This window comes from Drosophila tropicalis, unplaced genomic scaffold, assembly GCF_018151085.1.
Source record: "Drosophila tropicalis isolate 14030-0801.00 unplaced genomic scaffold, ASM1815108v1 contig_697, whole genome shotgun sequence".
Classification (NCBI taxonomy): Eukaryota; Metazoa; Arthropoda; class Insecta; order Diptera; family Drosophilidae; genus Drosophila; species Drosophila tropicalis.
In genome coordinates, this window is record NW_027173179.1 from 716,462 (window position 1) to 738,954 (window position 22,493).

Below are 22,493 nucleotides of genomic sequence, written 5' to 3' on the forward strand. Positions count from 1 at the left end.
AAGGTTAATCAAGAGGAGTCTACTAGAATACGAAGGCAAATTGATATTGCGATCCCAGCTTAAGCCACGAAGAGCAAATAGCAAGAACTGCTTTTGAACGGATTCAAGTCTAATCTGGTGCGACTCATATTGAGGTGACCAAATGCAAGATCCATACTCTAAAATAGGACAGACAAGCGAAGTAAAAAGAACTTTAGTTGTATAGGGGTCATCAAATTCTTTTGACCATCTTTTAATGAAACCCAGGACACTCATGGCCTTTGCGACCGTGGTGGAAATATGTTAAAAATTTAACTTATGGTCCATAAGTACGCCCATATCATTTACATTATTTTAACGTTCTAAAGGGCTATTGTTTAGAAAATAAGTGACCAGTTGAGGAGAGTTGCGGAAAAAAGTCATTACCTTACATTTGGTAGTGTTAAGATTTAGTAGATTAAACTGGCACCAGGATTGAAAGTTTTTAAGATCAGCTTGTAGCCGACTAAATGAATCTGTATCTTTATGAGTAAGACAAAGCTTGACATCGTTAGCATACATAAGCACACGCGAATGAACAATGACTGATGGAAGATCGTTAATGAATAGTGTGAAGACCAGAGGGCCAAGATGACTACCTTGAGGTACACCAGAAGTCACAGGAATGGAATTCGAAAAAGAAGACTTAAAAAGTACCTTCTGTTTTCTATTTGTTAAATATTCACGAACCCAAGAAAGGAAAAGGGGTGGAAACCCAATGTCGCTCAGCTAAGAAAGTAATAGGGTATGATTAACGGATTCAAAGGCTTTGCTAAAGTCAGTATATATTACATCAGTTTGTTTACCTTTTTTGAACCCCTTGATAATTACTGATGTAAATTCTAAAAGGTTAGTGGTTGTAGATCTACGTTTCACAAACCCATGTTGGGATGGCGAAATAATAGAGCTGCAAAAATGTTGCAATTGAGAAGTTATAATTTTCTCAAAAGCTTTCGGAATAGCGGACAATTTTGAGATACCCCTATAGTTAGTGGCTTCGGACTTTTTGCCATTTTTATGCAGAGGAATGATATACGACTCCTTCCAAATAGATGGAAAAGATGAAGATTCGACAGACAATAGAAACAATTTTAAAATGGGTTTACATAATGCGTTTGCACAGAACCTGAGTACACATCCAGGAAGACCATCTGGCCACGGAGAATAAACAGGCTTAACTAATTTAAGTTCGCTAAGAATAGAACTTTCATCAATCACTGGATTCAAAATGCAATTAGCCTTTTCTAAATGATAAGGATTCGGACTTGCTCGATATTCCGTTGAGGAATAGGTTGTTTTGAAAAAATTCGCAAACATATCGGCAATTGCCTGATCAGTGCTCGCTTTTTTATTTTGAAAATACAAAAAAGATGGGTGCACAGAGGTCTTACGTTTAGAATTAACAAAGTTATAAAATTGTTTAATGTCAGAAGAAAACTGAAGCTTACACCGCTGAAGATAATTCTTATAGCATTGTGTATTAAGCATCATTAATTATGAACGAGCGACTGTATACAGAGCATAATCTGATGAACGACGTGTTTTTTGAAACTTCTTATAATATCGGTCTTCACATTTTTCAAATTGGATAAATCACGAGATAACCAGGGAGGTTTGTTAAGCCGCTCCAGCCTACCAAGAGGCACACAAATATCAAAGAGTGAATTCAGAGTATCATAGAAAAAACGAATTTGCAGCAGAGGACACCATACGTTACTCCATTTTGAAGAAAATCAGGAGAGTGTTAATACCTGTGTAACGGCACAACAAAAATTATTGGCCACAGCCCTAACACAAGTTAAGAAAATAAATGGAGGATTTGAAACATTAAGAGCTTTGGTTGATAGTGGTTCTCAGAGTACTATATTATATGAAGAAGCCGCTCGAATATTGAAATTACGAAAAATTAAACAATATACAGAAATAAGTGGCGTGTCCTTAATAAAAGGACATGATAATAGGGGTAGACGTATATACCCAAATCTTAAAAGGGGGAGTTAGAAAGATAAATGGCCTACTAGGTCAAAATACTAAATTTGATTGGATCGTCTCGGGATGCTCCAAATCAAAAATGAATAAATCTGTAGTGGCACCAACAATAGATGTTACAGGTTTTAAAAAGCGTTGGGAGAAGAAAGAAGGTAAATGTGAAAATAAATACAACACAAGTCCAAACAAACTCAACAACACCACAAAACAAGAAAAAACCTTTCAGGCCCCGGCAGGACCTCAGTTCGGAGGTAAAGTAAAATCTGGGGAAGAAAAAGTATATATCCCAGAGCAAGTACAAAATGAGAATACTCAGATGGCAATGGTTAAATTAAATAATGATTATCTGAGAAATAGTGTTAAAATAATAAATTCAGTAATTCAAGAATACTCAGATGGCAATGGTTAAATTCAATAAGAAATAGTGTCAAAATACAAATATGGCAAACCAAGCCTTTCCAATACGAAGTGTTCGACCCTTATTCTTCTTGATTGCAATTGGACCAGCATAGTCTAGGATAGTATGCTGGAAACACGGAGTTGCTTGAACTCTAGGTAGAGGCAAGTTACCCATTAGCTGAGTATGAGTTGCTCGTCGTTGCAAGAAGCAGAGCTTGCATTGAAAAACCACTCGGCGCACTAGATTACGTGCACCCAAAATCCAATATTGTTGCCGAAGAATAGTAAATGTGGCATCGGCTCCAGTATGGAAATGTCTTTGATGAATGTGTCGAATTAATAACAAGCTGATCGGTGACTCCTTGGGCAGTAGAATGGGATGCTTTACATTGTAGTGAAGGGATGATCGTTCGATTCGGCCTCCGACTCGTACAATTCATCTCTCGTCAAGGAATGGGCTGTACCGGATCAATTGAGATTTAATTGATAACGGCTCTTGTTTGTTAAGCTTTTCATAGTCCTTGGAAAAGCTCTTGCGTTGTACGTGTTGCAGAAGTAGACATCGTGCTGATTGTAACTCAACAGATGTAAGGAATGTTTTATCGGAGAGTGTTCCTTTGCTTCTAAGTCGCTCAATGAATCGGTAACAGTAGCTGGTTACCCGTAAGAGATGGCTCCAGGGCGATAACTTGTTAATTAATAACTCGTGAATGCTGTCCTCAAGCATTCCATGAAGCATAGTAATTGGCTGGCGTCGTTCCTCAGTCGCCATGTCAGTAAAACTTTGGCCTTGTGATTCAGATAGTGGCCATTCCGATTGTGGTTTGGTAATCCAAGAGGGTCCGTTTTACCATAACTCATGATTCAACAACTGAGATGGACTTAGACCTCGTGATGCGCAGTCAGCAGGATTCACTTCAGAGCAAACATGGTTCCAGCAGCGACGTGGGTAGTCCTCCACAATTTCAGCAACTCTATGACAAACGTATTCCAACGACGGGGTGGCGATGATAACCAGTGCAAGACTATCTCCGAGTCAGTCCACCAATGTGAGCTGGAAATGGGTATAGTTAGAGATAGCCTTAAGCGGGGTTACTCGGGTCTTGGCAGCCACCAACCGACTCCGGTAACCATTCGTTGTAAGAACGCGACTATAAATGACAGCGCCATAGGCTTGAGTGGATGCATCCGCGAAACCACAAAGTTCAATGTATCGTGAAATTCGGCAGTGAGATAGTAGGGGTAATTCCTTTACGATTGCTTGCCATCGCCTTCGAAGAGTTTCCGGTATTGGGTCATCCCAGCTAATAGCGCTGAACCAGCATTCTTGGAATATTAGCTTTAACAACACAGTGGTAGGCGCAACAAAGCCCAGTGGGTCGAAGACTTTTGACAGATCCGATAATAGCGCCCGTTTGCTAGGGGCCTGTTTGGTTGCAATCATCGGTGTATTAACTTATAACTCATCTCGACCAGGATTCCAAGGAATGCCCAATATTTTAACGTCGTCCTCGATCGACGCATGTCCATGTAAACAATCTTCTTTTGGTATCGACTTCAAGAAACACCAGCTGTTCGAACTCCATTTTCTCAACTTGAAATTTCCTTCATCTAATAAAGAAAACAGTTGATCTTTTAATTTCATAAGTTCACCAACTGAATTGCATCCAGTTGGAATGTCATCCACGTACGCATCGCACGCTAGGACTCGCGCGGCTAGTGGATATTTCGCTTCATAGTCTATGGCCAATTGTTTCAAAACCCGTACAGCCAAGAAGGGTGAAGGCGCCAATCCGTAGGTGACAGTACGCAATCGATAATGCTGCATAGCGTCCATTATGTAACTGCGCCAGATGATCCGTTGATAGTTTGTATGATGGGGAGCAACCTCTATTTTGCGGAACATCTTTTCTATATCCGAACAGCAAACATAACAATGTTGTCTTAATCGAAGGCAGACACCAAATAGATCTCGTTGAATGGGAGGCCCAATGTGAAGACGCTCATTGAGTGACACTCCGCTACTATCTTTTCCAGATCCATCAAACACCACTCGGCATTTGGTAGTGGTGCTTTCCGGTTTTAAGACGGCGTGATGCGGCAGATAGAAACAACCGTCGGGCTGCTCGTCGATCTGCTGTGTGTTGAGTATTTCCATATGACCGCTTTTCAGATACTCGTCCATGAAAGCGATATACTTTCTCTTGAGACTTGGGTCGCGACTAAACTTGCGTTCTAGTGACTGCAATCGGCTAACAGTTTGTGGAAGGGTTTCGCCAATTGGTGGCATCGGGACTTTGAATGGGTATTCTACTACATACGTGCCAGTTTGGGAACGGGTGTGAGTGGTGATAAAGTGTTGCTCAGTCGGATCAAATATCTCCAATGTCGATGTTTTCGATGGAATGCTATCCATCTCCATGAATGATCGCACCTGCGAATCGAGGTCCAGGTAAACATGATGAGTGATTGCCAGTGGTTGGTTTTCCCCGAATGTACTATATGGACCTGCAAGAGTCCAACCAAAAATTGTATTTAGTGCGATAGGAACGTTGTTACTAAATGATCTTTGCTCTCCAGCACCAACTGTGCCGAAAGACGGATCAGCTAAGGGTAACTTCAAAATTTCCTTCCATAGCGTTGAGCTCATGTCCACGTTTTGAGCTGGGAGAGCTGATGTAAGGGTGCTGAGGATGCACGTCTCGACTTCAATGTTGTGATCCGAATTGCAAGAGCAGATTCGAAACTTTACGAGTCCTCTGGTGATGCCGGCTCTGTTAGCCGCGAGACCACGAACTGGAACTTTTGCATGGGTACGTCGCATCCCAATCCGCTGGACAAATGATTCCGTTGCCAATGAGACTGTAGACCCAGTGTCAAGTAGAGCTCGGCAAGTGAAGGTCTTGCCCCGAGCGTCTTTCACTGATGTAAGAATGGTGTGCAAAAGCGTTTGCGAACCTGCATACGGAATTTTCTCCAGGGTGTGACGAGAAACTCTGTTGCTGTGCTTTGGAACTGCTATTTGATGACCTCGTGTAGTTTGAACATGATGACTAATAATAGCCGGGGATTCATCGTTAGTTCCTGGGCTCTCAGGCTGATGAACTCGCACCGCGCTATCTCTGAATTCACGGATAGTTGTCTGCTGTGCTGAATGAGGGTGTTATGCTCTCTTTGACATACTCGACATGTATTCTTTGAAGGACAAGTTACAATCCTGTGGTTTGTGCTTAAACAGTTGAAGCACAAGTTGGCGCTCCTGAATTGTTCACATCTTTATAGCGGATAAGCGTGCTGGCACAGGGTGCATGGCTCGATCAATGGCTGGGTTTCCGTGTTGACGTGATGAGTAGTAGCTATTCGTCGGCCGTGATTCGCTCGAGAAAATTGGCTCGATTCCAACGTATCACCTTGGGAGAGCAGAAATTTGATAAAACTGTCGATCGTTACAGTGTAATCCTCAGATTCACTGCGCTCTGCCCATGCTTGCCGAGTGTTGTTGTCCACCTTTGCCAGTAGCACATGAATTAACCAGGGATCTCGATTCTCACACTCTAATGCTCTTAGTCCGCGAATTACTTCATCGGCTCCGTCAGCCAGCTTGCGAATCACGACAGAGTTGAGTACAGATGCCGTTGGGAGATTTAGAAAACTGTCAATGAAGGAACGAATGATTACATGTCTCTTATTGTAACGTTGGACCAGCCTATCCCAAGCCTCACTATAGTTATCGTTGGTCACGGCAATGTGTTTAATTAACGAAAACGCTTCACCAGACAAATAAGATTTCAGATAGTGAAACTTCTGACAGCTGGTGAGATGCTGATCGCCGCCGATAGAACCAAGAAACATATCCGAAAAATGTTGCCAGTCCTCATAATCGCCGGAGAATGTTGGTAGTTTGATCCGTTCATAGTGCAAGTTCACGTGCCTCTGTTGCAGAAAGGCGGTTGTTGAACGATCTGGCGGATTGCAATTGCAGATCCTCCCGCGCAACACTCAACATCGAGTAAGTTGCCACTTGCGTGGGTTTTCTCGATGAATGTATTTGCATTGTGGTAAGCCCGCGTGATTTGGCTTTTGCAGTAACCACGTTGTTGTATTATTGTCTGCATTGCGAATGAGGTTAGACACGGTCTGTTCCAACTAAAGTACCGTCCAACTTTACACAAATTGCAAAATATTGAAATAAATCAGCAGCTACTATCCGGCTCGAAGGACCAAAATTTTATATGTTCGGAAACCAACTGCCTAGTTAGACTGTTTAAGGCGGGACCGCCTATTTGATTTATTGTTCAATATATTTGCAATTTGGGGCATGGTGATAGAGCTGATGACCCATCCAACAAACAATGAAATTGCAATGAGTTTTTTCTCTATTGTCATACAACTTTTTATCTGTAATTGTTGACCAAAAAAAGAACGTCGATTGGAGCGTTTGTGGTTAATTCCGAGTTATCCAGTTGAAGATCGTTAAAGACCTCAAGTGCCGATGCGGCAGAACATCTGCCTTTTCAGTGTTGATGTGATTTTGCCAAGATCACCGGACTGGGAATACCGTGACTTGATCTGAAGCGTGCTGCTTCCTCCTGTGGTGTCAGCCTGAACCGAAGAGATTCCTGTGACAAAAATTGATGATGCTGACCGTGGCAATCCGTGTATGCAAAGTTCTGATACATATGAAAGTTCCGACCCAGTATCTAATAAGACACGACTCATGATATAGTCTCCATTTACCTTTTGAACATAATATGCTTCGATTTTAACCTTTTCCTGTTGTCATTTTTGCAGAGCCTTGCTAACAAACGGTTGCACTTCCATTATGAGCCACTAGATGTTAACAAATCGTGATGATTTGCTGTGTCTTGCTGTGGAATGTACTTGAAATTAAAGTGGTTTAATTTCCTTTATGATGCTTTGCTACTGAATCAGTTGAGTGGCAATTTATAGCTGAAAAAAAGAGAAAAAGCGCCGACGTAGCAGCGCTTAAATTTGTCTGTGTATAATGCTTATGCATGTGTATTAATCGATTCTTATAACTACATATGCCTTATCGATTAATGCAATCCGTTTATAAGCAATACAAATTCTGTTTTGAAATATTTACATTCAAAGTCAAACATTTAAAAAATTTGTTACTTTCGTTTCTGTGGAGACCCGTGCCAAGGGAGCATTCGGTGGCCGGCGATCAACAGACAGAAAGCCCAGCGGCACAAGCGTTTTCACGTGCGTGCTTTGGGTATCGCTTTCTCCATCGCACTTCACTTCACCTTAATTCTTGACGGCAAGCCCAGCATATAAACGTATAAAGCAACACATGAATAAATTAATAGCTAATTTGTTAATTGTTAATTTGTTGTTGTTTCTAATCGCTGGAATACGGGGTTGATACATTGGCGACGAGGTGAAAAGAAGGAAACACAGAGAAGAAGGAAAACGCGGCCTAGCAAAAAAAAAAAAAAAAAAAAAAGAAAAGAGGAGTGAGGTTACACACGAAGCAACGCGTGCCAGACGGTTACATGCCAGTGCGTACATGTAAGTATACAATGGTGATGAAAACAGAATATAAATTAATTATTTGCATTTGACAGAGGCCGCGTCGAGAGAGTGCAAAGGCGACTCTAAGACAAGCCAAAAGAAAAAAAAAGCAAACAGTTGAGCAAGGCAGAACTAACGCCCGTGCAAGCTAAAAAATATCTGGAAAATGCCAGAAGTTGTACACAGCATGGCTGTCCAAGCGAAATCATCTGAAAAGAATCAGGAGCTGAGCACGAAATAAAGTGTAAGCTAAAACAAATCTGCAAAATGGCTGAAATTAAACCAATTCTGTGCGCCAACATAGAAAAATAGTTGTGGCGCAACGAGTGGGAGAAATGGCTTCGGTCATTCTATATCTATGTGGACACAGAAAAAATTTCATCGGTAATCAAAAAGCGGAACAAATTATTGCATCTCGGCGGACCACAGCTACAAGAGGTGGCGTACAGTCTTCCAGGCGCGTTAGTGGCATACCATGCGACAAAGGAAAATGATGTATTTACTCCTTTGGTGGATAAATTAAATGAATATTTTTCACCGCAACGTAACGCCGTATTCCAAAGACATATGTTTCGCAGCATGGTGCCCCGCCAAGGTGAGTGCTTCGCCGAGTTCTTGCTGCGGCTAAGACAACAAGCTAGTAAATGCTCTTTTGGAGCCACCAAGATCGAAATAGAGGAAATCTGCATCGCTGATAAAATCATTGATGCCTGGGCTAAGACTGCGTTGAAAAAGAAGCTATCAGAAGCGGAGCTCAAGCTTTAGGAGATAATAAATACTTGCACAGTTAGAGCAAGTGAATCAGCAATCAGAGGCAATGGTGATTCCGTCGGATGCCGATATTGTGAAGAAAATTGCGGTCCAAACAAAAAGAAATGACAGGACGAATAAAGTGTGTGGCCGGTGTGGAGCAGCAGACCATAATGTCTGCAGTATGGCATGCCCGGCAAGAAACTCAAAATGTAATAAATGTTCCCGGTTCGGACATTATGCTCGGATGAGTAAGACGACATTGAAGAGACGTTTTGAAACACCATATGAAAATCAACGCAAGCGACCACGAACCTCACAGTTCCAGGTGCGCGCCATTGATGAGGAGGAGACTAAGTGTCACAGCGACAACAGTTGGTCGAACTGTTTTAAAATAACTGGTGAATCAGGAGGAGAAGAAACCGTATCATGTCTAGTTGGGGGATTCCAGCTGCAAATGATAATTGACTCCGGATCACGGTACAACCTGATAAGCCTTGGTGATTGGCTACAACTGAATAGGGTACATGCGACAGTGCTCAATGTTCGTACCAACTCGTCTACTCAGTTTCGAGCCTATGCTTCGGATGACCTGCTGAGGGTGACTAACGTTTTTGAAGCTCCGATAAGAATTCAGGAAAGACCAGAGATGATTGCTTCATTTTATGTAATTGAAAATTGTAGACAATCGTTTCTAGGACGGGACACCTAAAAATTGTCCTAAAAATTGGTTTAGGCGTAAATAGAATGGATTCGTGCGCACATTTTCCGAAATGGAAAGCTTCACCTGTGAGATTGGCCATAGACCACAATGTGAGACCAGTGCAGCAGCCAATGCGAAGATTTCCGACTGCGTTAGAAGATCGCATTGCAGAAAGGATAAGCCAGGCTGTGCAGCAAGACATTATAGAGCGAGTCCATGGACCGAGTTCATGGCTATCTCGAGGAAAAACTACCCACTGCCAACATTCGACATGTTCATGACCAAACTACGGGAGGCGAGATGTTTTTCCAGACTGGATTTGAAAAATGCTTATTACCAATTGGAACTCGATGAGTCAAGTCGGCAGATTACTACATTTATTACACACAAGGGACTATTTCGTTATAAAAGACTGTTTTTCGGATTTAATTCGGCTCCAGAAATTTTCCAGAGGCGGCTTAAAGAATTGTTAGCAGGCTGCCCCAATGCTCTGTATTATATTGACGCTGACTGCGGTTCTAAAAATCTTGTTTTGAATAAGCAAAAATGTGTGTACAAAACAACAAAACTCAAGTTTCTTGGCCATATTCTATCGGACCATGGTATTGAAGCGGATCCGGAGAAAGTTAAAGTGATCACAGACTTCCGTGCCCCGAAAACTAAGGAGGAGACAAGGAGTTTCCTGCGCCTCGTAACAATTTATACGAAATTTATACCCGATCTCGCCAACACGACGGAGCCACTGATCTTAATAAAGGCGAATACCAAATTTGATTGGACCAACAAAAAACAGCAAGCCTTCGATACGTTAAAGAAACAAGTCGTCGAGGTGGCAAAGCTGTCATACTTCAATAAAAATCTCCGTACATGTCTTATAGCCGATGCAAGTCCAGTGGCACTGGGAGCTGTTCTGGTACAGGTTGTTGATCACAACGACCACCATATCGTATCGTTCGCCAGTAAAAGCTTAACTGATGTTGAGAAGAGATATTCGCAAACGGAGAAAGAAAGCTTGGCACTGGTATGGGCAGTGGAGAAGATTTACTACTACCTACCTACTGGAATTCGATCTGATAACGGATCATAAGCCATTGGAATCCATCTTCAAACCAACTTCAAAACCACCGGCACGTATCGAACGTTGGTTACTACGCCTACGGTCCTACCGATTCCGAGTCATCTATAAAGCAGGAAAGGAAAACATCGCAGATTCCGTGTCGCGGCTTTGTCAACTTACAGCAGGTCCTTGGCAATGTGTCGCATCTGACTTACTAGGACCTTTACCGACATAGCAACGACTATGTACTGGTGTTGATCGACTATTTTTCCAGATACATGGAATTAAAGTTTATAAAAACCATTTCGTCGAAGGTGCTGATCTAGCAAATGGATGAGATATTTTCTCGTTTGGGAATACCACGAACGCTGAGAACCGATAATGGTCGGCAATTCGTAAGTCTCGAACTTCAAGATTTTTGTCGGACCAACGGTATTACCCAAATAACGACACCACCATATAGGCCGCAGGCGAATGGCGAAGTTGAAAATATGAACAAGTCTTTGGTGAAACGCCTTAAAATTGCGTGGTCGAAAGGGAAAGATTATAAAAGAGAGATCCAAAACTTGGTCATGATGTACAACGTAACACCACATGGAACCACAGGAGCAGCTCCTTCGGAATTGATGTTTAACCGGATCATTAGAAACAAGATACCGGATGTTTGAGACGTTGTGGGTGATGTCAGTTAAACCTCGGAAAGAGACTTGGATTGCTGGAACCAAAGCTTCGGATATCCAACCCGGAGACAAAATTGTGCTGAAGAATGTCTTGTGCCCACATAAGCTGACACCCACGTTTGATTCAACCGAGTACGTGGTAGTCAACAGAAAAGGGAATATAGTCCAAGTGCAAGGAGGAGGGAAAACGCTAACCAGGGATGTGAGTCATTTAAAAAAAATTCCAGTGACCATAGAATTTAGGGAAAAAAAAAAAAAAAAAAAAAGGGGGGGGGGAGGTACAGGAATGAGCTTTTCACGTGCGTGCTTTGGGTATCGCTTTCTCCATCGCACTTCACTTCACCTTAATTCTTGACGGCAAGCCCAGCATATAAACGTATAAAGCAACACATGAATAAATTAATAGCTAATTTGTTAATTGTTAATTTGTTGTTGTTTATAATCGCTGGAATACGGGGTTGATACATTGGCGACGAGGTGAAAAGTAATAGTAGTAGTAAGTTATTATTAGGGGCGTCTAAGTAATTTATAGAGATTTTAGGGCAGTTTGTTTTTTAAATCTATCAACTGAAATGTTGCTGTCACAGAAATCAAAGACATTTCATTTTTAGAACTATTTTTGTTCTCATATTGGCGAAACTATTACCAATAGCAGCATGAAATGTAAATGATGTCAAAATATGAATGCCGACCAGTGTACATGTAAGGTTTAGATTAGTTTAATGTTCATTTTAATAGTTATTATTGAAGAACAGACTATTAATTAACACAAAAGAAACACCGCTTTTAAATGTTTATATATCTTCATTATATTAAATACTTGAACTTAAGCTTTGGCAGCACCAGCAACCACGTTTTTACATTTTCAGAAAGAAAAAGGAAAGAAAGGAACTTCAGTGTGACCAAACTTCATGTCACTTAAAAAACTTAATCTAGTATTGAAAAGTGTAATTTTTGTAAGTAGAATAGTGGTATTCCAACACGCCCCCTCAAAAATTACATTATTAAATAAACAAAAATTAATTCGACCTTAACTACTGATTGCTGTGGTTGGTTTGCCATCTGGGAAGTCTTATGTGATCCAGCATTTACTCTAAGGATACAGGGAAAACCCAGAAAAACCTGTATCGGATCAACTTAAAAATGTTTACAAATTAAGAATATAAATACATTAGCATGTTTTACAACTCAACAATTCAAAGAGTCGTGAATTAAATTAAATAAACAAAAAAAATTTAATTCTTTGGCATCGAGGAACAATCGATTTATTCCGTTGTCTTCGAGGAGTCCCAATTTCTTCCGGAATTCTACAAACTTTCCGACTGGCAGCGGCTTTTAAAGATGTCAGCAACTTAGTTTCCTGTAGGAATATACTCAAGAACAATGATATTATTTTCCACTTGTTCTCTAGCAAAATGGTATTTAATGTCTATATGCTTAGCTCTTTTGTGACATGAGGGGTTATTGGCTATACAGATACATCCCTGATTATCTTCATAAATTTTTATTGGTTTTTCTAAATTAATATTTACGCTGTTCATTAGGGACTCTAGCCCTAATGCTTCTCTTACGGCTTCAAACAGGGCCATATACTCAGCTTCAGTAGATGAAGCTGCTACTGAGTTTTGTTTCTTGGTGTTCCAACAAATCAGATTGGAATCAAATACTTTAAACAAAAAACCTGTGGTACTCTTCCTATCAATCTCATTCCCACCCCAGTCAGAGTCTACATATCCAACTAGAATATTTTCAAAAGTTTCATTCTTATTAAGAACCAACTTCATATTGACACTTCCTTTTAAGTATCTAAGAACCCTCTTTAAGCATTGCCATAACTCTGAGTTATTCTTACTACTGTATCTACTCAGAATATTTATTGCAGTAGACAAATCAGGGCGTGTGCACAGCATAATGTACATTAAACACCCAATAAGATTTCGACATGATGCTCCACAATCTTCATCTGAATTAAGCAGTTCATAATTCATTTTGTTCGGTAAAGGGGTACTTACTGCATTGCAGTTTTTCATATTATATTTACTTAAAATTCTCGAAATATGAGAGGACTGACTTAAGCAAATTTTATTAGGTAACATTTCTATTCTTATGCCAATGAAATGTCGTATTTCTTCTAAATCAGTCATCCGAAATTTATTCTTTAAGTATGTTTTAAAATCAATCATACTTGTCATATCCCCTGTTACTATAACAACATCATCAACATACAGCAGTACATATATATTTGATTTAAAATCGCCTTTGTCTAGAATGTAAATACAACGATCTACTGGCGAATTTGTAAACATGCATTCTTTTAATGCCTGCTCAAAAACTTCAAACCAGCACCTTGCTGCCTGTTTGAGTCCATAAATTGCCTTGTTCAATTTACAAATGTTTTGACCATTGCTTGATGCACCTTGAGGAAGTTGCATATATATTTCCTCATTAAGCTTTCCATTCAAGAAAGCTGTTTTCACATTCATTTGATGAACATTCAGATTATATTGCACAGCTAACGATAAAATGAACCGAAAGTTAGAAATTCTGGCAACAGGGGCAAATGTTTCATCATAATCCACCTGATATCTTTGGGTAAACCCACGTGCAACAAGTCTAGCCTTTTATTTCAAAGGGTTTCCAAATTCATCATACTTAATGGAAAATACCCATCTGCTATCGACAATGTTTTTGTTGTTTGGCCTTTCCGTCATAGTCCATGTGTTATTTAATTCATGAGCATTTAACTCTATTTTTATGGCTTCTTCCCAAAGATGTTTGTCATTTCGATATTTTATTTCATGAAATGTATTTGGAACATCATTAAATACAGTGTGAGCATTCAATATAAACATATTTATATTACAATCGTCTTCATTATACGATATTTGTGGTTTGCCTTTTAATCTCTCACTTTTTCTGGTTAATGTTTCGATTGTTTCATGTTCCTTACTATCATTCGGGAAACACGCTTCCTTACTCTCATTCAGGACAACAGATTTAGTTCTTTTCCTACTCTCATTCGGAATATTTATGTGATCAGATTCCTTACTATCTTTCAGGATTTCAGTTTTATCACACTCCTTACTTTCGTTCAGGACATCAGGTTTAGTTCTTTTCCTACTTTCATTCGGAATATTTACGTGATCAGATTCCTTACTATCTTTCAGGATTTCAGTATTATCACACTCCTTACTTTCATTCAGGACATCAGGATAGTCTATTTTCTTATTTTCATTCGGAAAATATTCATGACCAATTTTATTACTTTTTCTAAGCAAATCTGTTTCATTGTTGACAGCCCTTGAATTAACCATATTAGTTTCATCAACGACAACATCTCGTGCAACGATGAACTTTTCATTGATAGCATCCCACAATTTATATCCGTTTGGCTCGTATCCCACAAGGATACTCTTAAATGATTTTTCATCGAATTTGCCATTTTTATTTTTATTGTGGACATACACAGTTGCACCAAACACTCTTAAATGACTCAGATTGGGTTTTCTATTGTGCCACTTCTCATATGGCGTAATTCTACTTTCATCGAGGGCCCTACTTGGAATTCTGTTAATGAGATATGTTGCTGTTAAGACAGCTTCACCCCAGAAGTGTTTTTCTAATTTTGCACCATTTATCATAGCCCGAGCCTTTTCAGCAATAGATCGTATCATTCGTTCAGATACACCGTTCAATTGTGGTGTATGTGGAACAGTTAAATGATAGGATATCCCTTTATCAACACAAAAACCACGCATCTCATTTGACAGGTACTCTCTACCATTGTCAATATATAAATTAACCATTTTCAGATTAAAATGCGCTTCACTCTTCGCTACAAAGTCTTTGAACATATTAAATACTTCAGACTTATATTTGATTAAATAAGTAACACAATAATGTGTGAACTGATCTACGAAGATTACATAATAGTTTTTATCATTCAGAGTGACTGGAGTGATTGGTCCACATACATCTGAATGCACTACGAATAAGGGTCTTTTAATATGGCTTTTGTCATTGAATCTGTTAAATGGTAGTCTATTTTGTTTTCCGTTAAGACAGGGCTCACAAATATCATCTGACAATTCTAAATTATTAAGAACGCTATTATCATTGAATACATTGTATCTTTTTATTTCAAGTAATTTTCCATTGCTAATGTGCCCAAGCCTCTTATGCCACAATTTATATTTATTTTTATTTTTCGCATTCAGAGTATATGCGTGAAATTTAAGTACTGGAATATTATTCAACATACCCGAGTTTTTCACCACTAGCATACCATTTTTGCTTATGAACACTCCATCAGTGTTAAATGTCACTGACATTCCAGCTTCTTGAAGTCTCGTAACTGACATCAAATTAGCTGCAGCTTCCCTGCAGTACAAGACATCCTCCAGTGTAATTTCAAAGCCATTCTGCAGCCGCACAATACCACGTTTGGTGGCATATATGTATTCTCCTTGTTTAGCCACAGCGATTTTTAGTGGTGGCACCAACTTTACACAATCAGAATACAATGACTCATCATTTATTAGATGGTCACTCGCTCCAGAATCCAATATGAACTCATTTTTATTTAAATTTGTTTTCACTTGTTTAAACATAAATGCAAACCCGGGTTCTGGTGCTGCGAATTGCGCTTGATTACTTTCCTTATTCTTTTCTTTTGAAATTCTTCTTTATATGACCTACCTTTCCACAGTAATGACACTTGATACTATTTCCTTGCTTGCCTTTGAAAAATCTATTTGGTTTATTCACCCTATTTTTATACCATACACCCATAGGGTGAAATGGTATATTAAAGTCGCCAAAATGTATGTAACAGGCAGAAGGAAGCTTCTCCGACCCTATAAAGTATATATATTCTTGATCAGGATGAATAGCCGAGTCGATCTAGCCATGTCCGTCTGTCCGTCCGTCCGTCCGTATGAACACGCAGATCTCGGAGACTATAAGAGCTAGAGCCACCAAATTTGGTATGTATACTCGTGTAGTATGCACATGTTCAGAGTTAATTGGAATTTCGGCCACGCCCCCTTGCGCCCCCAGGAATCACATAAAACTGTTTTTCTTAAAAAGTATAACAGCTAGAGACATCAAATTTGGTTTATATACTCGTTTAGTTGGCGCGCAGAAACTAATTGTTTAAACTTTTTGCCACGCCCCCTTCCGCCCCCGGAATTTACATAAAACTGATTTTCTTAAAAACTATGACAGCTACCGACATCAAATTTGGTATGCAGACTAGTTTAATAGACGCGCAGAAACTGGCTATTTAAAAATTTTGCCACGCCCACTTCCGCCCCCGCAAATCAAACAAAACTGATTTTATCAAAAACAAACAAAGCTAAAGTCACCAAATTTAGTATGTATACTGGCTTAGTATTCGCGCAGAGTATATATATTTTCATATTTTGCCACGCCCACTTCCGCCTCCATAATTAAGAAAAAACCGATTTTCTCCTGTAGTTTTTTGACTGTCGCATTCAAATTCGGCAGACTAATTAATCTTATCTATTTCTACAAAACTACCTAATTTTATTGAAATCGGACTAGAAACATGCAAAATATGCGTATGAACGTATTTTACTACGCGGTCCACAAGGCCAGAATTGGTCGTTGGCTAGTAGCGGCGCTAGAGTGCTCGTGTGTTCGTAGAGTGAGCGAGATAGCACATACTATGAAACATGTAAAAACAATTTAATAGACATACATATGTACATTTGGTTTTCGAAATTTAAAAAAATTTGTTTCACCTGGTGTATGGTATACCCGAGTCGACTTACTTGCTTCATTAAAATTGACTTGTGTGCGTGTAAACTTATTGTTGTTGTTTTTATATTGCACAACTGTTTTCATCACCTTTTTACTGGTATCACTATTATCATTGTTTATTTTAACTTCGTGATCTAATAATCTATTTTTCACAAGAGCTAAATTTAAGTTATCCTCTGATAGCGTTTCTATAGCTGTGATCACTCCGTTGTAAGATGATGGCAACGTAAGCAACAAATGTGACACCTTATCCATTTCTTCTAATTTTGCACCGGCAGCTAACAATTCGTTAACTAACTCATCAAAGATGTTGAAGAATGTCAGCAGTGGCATCTCACTCGATAACTTAAGCGAGTGTAAACGTTTGCGCAATGCCAATTGCGATGGTAAACTTTTGCGCTCATAAATGGCGTCTAAGCTGTCAAAAATTTGACACGTGGTTTTGTCGCTTGCCGAAAAATTAAGAAACGCATCACTTAAATGTTCTATAAGCGTACTTTTGGCACATCGCTCTGCCTTTACCCAAGAGTCATCTATTTTGTTGGGCATCACTTGATCAATAACTCTTATTACATCTAATTCTGTAAATAATGCCCTCATCCTAAGCTTCCAAAAAGAGTACTTTTCACCATCAAAGGGCTTTATATTGCGCTTTGCCTTTTCCATTCTTTTTAACACACACATATTAAATACTTGAACTTAAGCTTTGGCAGCACCAGCAACCACGTTTTTACATTTTCAGAAAGAAAAAGGAAAGAAAGGAACTTCAGTGTGACCAAAATTCATGTCACTTAAAAAAACTTAATCTAGTATTGAAAAGTGTAATTTTTGTAAGTGGAATAGTGGTACTCCAACAGTTATTTAATATATTTATCTTAATACAGAGTAAATATATATAATGCAGGTAATAGTTTTAAATCGACTTTTTACACAACTTCGCACTTCGGCTGACGGCCAACGAGAGCGCGAACCAACTGTGAGCCGATTACCCATCGAACACTTACTCTTGAGCCAAATCACCCAGCAAACAGCCTACAATGGTGCCTTCCAAAAAGAGTACTTTTCACCATCAAAGGGCTTTATATTGCGCTTTGCCTTTTCCATTCTTTTTAACACACACATATTAAATACTTGAACTTAAGCTTTGGCAGCACCAGCAACCACGTTTTTACATTTTCAGAAAGAAAAAGGAAAGAAAGGAACTTCAGTGTGACCAAAATTCATGTCACTTAAAAAACTTAATCTAGTATTGAAAAGTGTAATTTTTGTAAGTGGAATAGTGGTACTCCAACAGTTATTTAATAGATTTATCTTAATACAGAGTAAATATATATAATGCAGGTAATAGTTTTAAATCGACTTTTTACACAACTTCGCACTTCGGCTGACGGCCAACGAGAGCGCGAACCAACTGTGAGCCGATTACCCATCGAACACTTGCTCTTGAGCCAAATCACCCAGCAAACAGCCTACAATGGTGCGTGGCCAGCTATTTGGTATCTCTTACATACATATGTGGGAAATGGCATCGAGAGAGCAGAACACATAGTGACCGCATATACTTGTAATAGGAGAGAGAGCAGGGCATAGGATCATTATGTAAGTTGAGAGAGAGCTTGTTAAAGAGACCGTAAATCAATCGTGAAAAGACTGTTAACTGAGTCGCACGTCAAAGTTCATTAGGTCGAAGGTTGATTAGTATGTGCATAAAATCTTAACAATGTATTAAAGTCGATTGTCGTTAAACAATTAAAATATTAATAAAAAATATAAATAAATAATTAAATAAACGCTACACTTATGTATAAAAAATTGTTTGCATAAAATAAAAAAATTACGTGTGATAATCGATTTTTCATACCAAATATGGTGTCTCTAGCTAGAATATTCTTTGATAAAAAGAGTTCTGTTAAAATTGCGGGGCCGTGGCAAAAATTTGAAATAATCTTGATGGATCAAATTTGATGGCTGTAGCTTTAATAGTCTCTCTCTATGTTACACACTTCTTGGCGACTTTAATATACCATTTCACCCTATAAAATTGCAAGGTATAAAGAGCTTTTCCGGGAAAAAAAAATGGAAAAAATTGAATAAAAAACTTTGGTATGAAACCTTCGTAATAACTTGAAAAACTAATGATGCATCGAGTTTGGCCGTGTCTTTTTTCACCTACCGCTACAAAGTAGTTAACATACATTGACCATTGCAATTAAGTAGTATTTCCATTAAAATATTTTAATTCAATTGATTTATTCCTTAGTTGTAATTCAATTTTATACAATCTTAATTTTGCTAGTTCATCTCTTCCTGGCTTTTTTTGTATCTGGAGTATCTGTAGTCATAATATCATATGTGGTTGCCGAATTTGTGGAAAACCCTACTTATGGTTATATATTTACTTGTTTTATAAATGTTTTGGGCGCTATTTTTTTTAGCACTTTGATTACAGAAGTTTCACAGAACGTGCCCATTCAGCTTCAATTTTTCAGTCAGTATACTTTTGCTAAACTTATATTAAAGTTTTTTACAGTATATGAATATAAGCTAGTGTGCAAAGATCCTGAAGTTTATTTTCTCTCAGCAAAGATATTAAAATGTGAGGCTGTACCCAATTGTTGCAGTTAGTACCATTAATGTAAAAACAAAAAATTTATAAATGATTCTTAAAGTTTTCTTTTGTTTCAGTTGATTATACTTATACTTCTGATGAATTTGGCGTTAATATTGAGTTCTGTCTAATATTAGCTAACATTATAGTTGGCATTACTATACTGATCATTATTGAATGTCATATTCCAAGATGTTTTTGGCGTCTTTACCATCATATTCCTATAAAAAGTATATTGTGTGAAAAACATGATTATGAATCAAGACGTGGAGCGCAACTGACAGTTGATAAATCGGTTATAGCCGAACGACACCGTATAGAAAGTATGCGAAATTCTGAGCGCTATCATTATGCTGCAATATTACAGAAGGTGGGTAAGCATTTTAGAACTACCTCTGTGATTAACCGAGTTGATCTGTGCATAGATAGGTAAGATTTATAAATTAAGAGATACCTATTTTTAAATTAAAAACAAAATAATTTTATAGGTATGAATGTGTAGGAATTAGTGGATTAAATAACTCCGGGAAGACCACCCTTGTTAAGCTCTTGGTAAATGAGACTCGCGCTTCCTATGGGAGCATTGTAATACGGGGCTATTCCATGGATCGGCAGCTTATGAAATGTTATAGTTATTTAGGCTATTGTCCTCAAAGTGACAATCTACCAAATGATTTAACACCAAACGATATACTTTATATTCACACCGTTTTGCATGGTTATTCGCGGCTTAGTGTTTCCAAAATCTGTAATTATTTGCTTATTCTTTTAGGTTTACAGAATTGCAGTAATCGACCTCTACAGTTATGTACCCCCGGACAGCGTCGTCGCCTTGCTTTTGCCTTAGCTATACTTGGATCCCCATCACTCGTTTGTGTAGATGGATTACCTGCGGGAATTGATCCTATTGGCAAAAGAACCATATTTAGTATAACTGATTTCATGCAACGACACGGAACTAGCTTTCTTTATACCACATTATCTAGAATAGACTCAGAATGCTTGTGTCAACGTGCGCCGCTTCTACATAGTGGACAACTTTGGACAATTGGTTCTCATGGTCAACAAACTACATATTATCGTATAGGATATCTACTAGAAGTCCGTTTCAAGCGAAAGGTCAATATTAATGTCAGTTTATCTCGTAGTACCTGGAATCGCATCAATCATTTTCCCATGTCACCCCACAAGAAATTTCAAGCCTTTATGGAAATAAAATTTCCATTAGCTTTATTGCAGTAAGTTTAGTATATATATTATGTTCATGTATTCTTATTTATTTGATGTTAATTTACACAACAAATTATGATACTATTTATTTTCGTTCCCAGGGGTGAACACCTTGATTCGATGTCCTTTTATATCCCTATAAAGACAACTACATTTTCACATTTGTTTTTTATAATACGGAAGGATGCTTTTGAAATGAATTTAGAAGACTTTCATTTAACCCGAAATGTTATAACGGGCACCCACGCAGATTTGCTAGAATGGTTTAGTGCTCCGCAAAAACAAAAATATGACTATACCACAACAACTTAAAAGATATTTATTTTTTACAGACGAAAGTGAATTTATTGCTTTCGAGCTGTCAAAAAAATTATCTTTTTAGATCTAATATCTAGTCAATGGTCAATGGCACTTTCGACATTTCAATTTTTCTCCTACACACTGCATCCGTGTAATGAGAGTAGAAAGCTGACGAGCTCATGCAACGGTAAACAAAAGTAAAAATAAAGTAAAAAAACAAAAGTGAATATGCTTGAGTTGCGTTGAGTTTTTAAATATATACATTATTCTTATTTCGGTATTTCTATTAATTCTGTAATTGTCATACATATTAACTCTATATTTAATTTGTAAAGCAAAGCATTTTTCGCCCCAAATTAAATTGTTAAATATCAAAGAAGCTAAGTTTTTATACCCTTGCAGTCCTTGGCAATAAAATTTTTACTTAATGAAATTTCTATCCCTGCAACACAACTCATCAATATACAAACAAAACATTATTACACTTTTTTTACTACAACTTTTTCTTCTCCTGATGGGTCATTCCCTAAGCAAAGCAACGCGAAAATGATTTGCACAGACGGACCGACGGACGGACGGACGGGTGGACGGACATGGTTATATCGACTCAGCTTCTCATGTTGATCTACAATATATATACTTTATATGGTCGGAAACGTCTCCTTCTGCGCGTTACAAACATCTGACCAATTTTGTAATTTTACTCTTTATACTACAATTTGTTCTTCTTCTTCCCGCATTCCCTAAGCGAGGCAACGCACGTATACACATACACATATTTATGTAGCGTTGCGCCTGTTTTTTTAAATTTATTTATTATATTAGATAACACATATTTACATAACAAATTGAAGGCTGCAAATACGTATTAGGGGGTTTCTGCAGGACGTCCCATGGGGAATTGCTTCGCAAAAACCTAGCATCCTTTAGGTATGGCCATTTCGCTCACGCTCTGCCTTTCTTAGGCTGTTTCCCACGAAGCCTGTAAAGCTGCTCGCTGCTTCCCACGCCGAGAGCGTGACTGGTGAATCGCCTACATGCGAAAAGGACGTGATCCGCGTCCTCTACCATTCCTTCACCACATGTCAGGCAGTACGGCTCAGCCTAGTGTCCGAATCTATAGCGGTAGGATCTTAAGCAGCCGTGTGCTGTGATGAACTGTGTCAGATGGAAAGTCGTCTGTGTGAGTCCACCTCCCCTTGCTAGACGAATCCCACTGTCTGGCCAGGTGGCGAAGCTTTGCATCCTTGCGTCGTCGCTAGCTGTCCGCTTTAGTGTGCCGCTCCTTTTTGAGTCCCCGATGTTCCTGGCCTCGTCCGAAAGTAAGTTGATGGGGATCATGCCTGCAACCACCAGTGCAGCATCCTCAGAGACTGAGCTAAAACCGCTGCAGACCCTTAGCGCGCTGAGACGGTAGGTAGCGGTGATGCCCCTACT

At 38.8% G+C, this 22,493-nt stretch overlaps 1 protein-coding gene across 1 annotated transcript in view; it reads left to right on the plus strand.

The window, feature by feature from the left end:
* Positions 1–21,221, plus strand: part of LOC137579542 (phospholipid-transporting ATPase ABCA3) — a 100,673-nt gene extending 79,452 nt beyond the window's left edge. The window contains 4 exon segments of the mRNA XM_068293328.1: positions 19,215–19,538; positions 19,604–19,955; positions 20,015–20,764; positions 20,858–21,221. Coding sequence (XP_068149429.1) covers positions 19,215–19,538; positions 19,604–19,955; positions 20,015–20,764; positions 20,858–21,068 — 1,637 coding nt within the window. The 3' untranslated portion in view covers positions 21,069–21,221.
* The last annotated feature ends 1,272 nt before the right edge of the window (positions 21,222–22,493 follow it).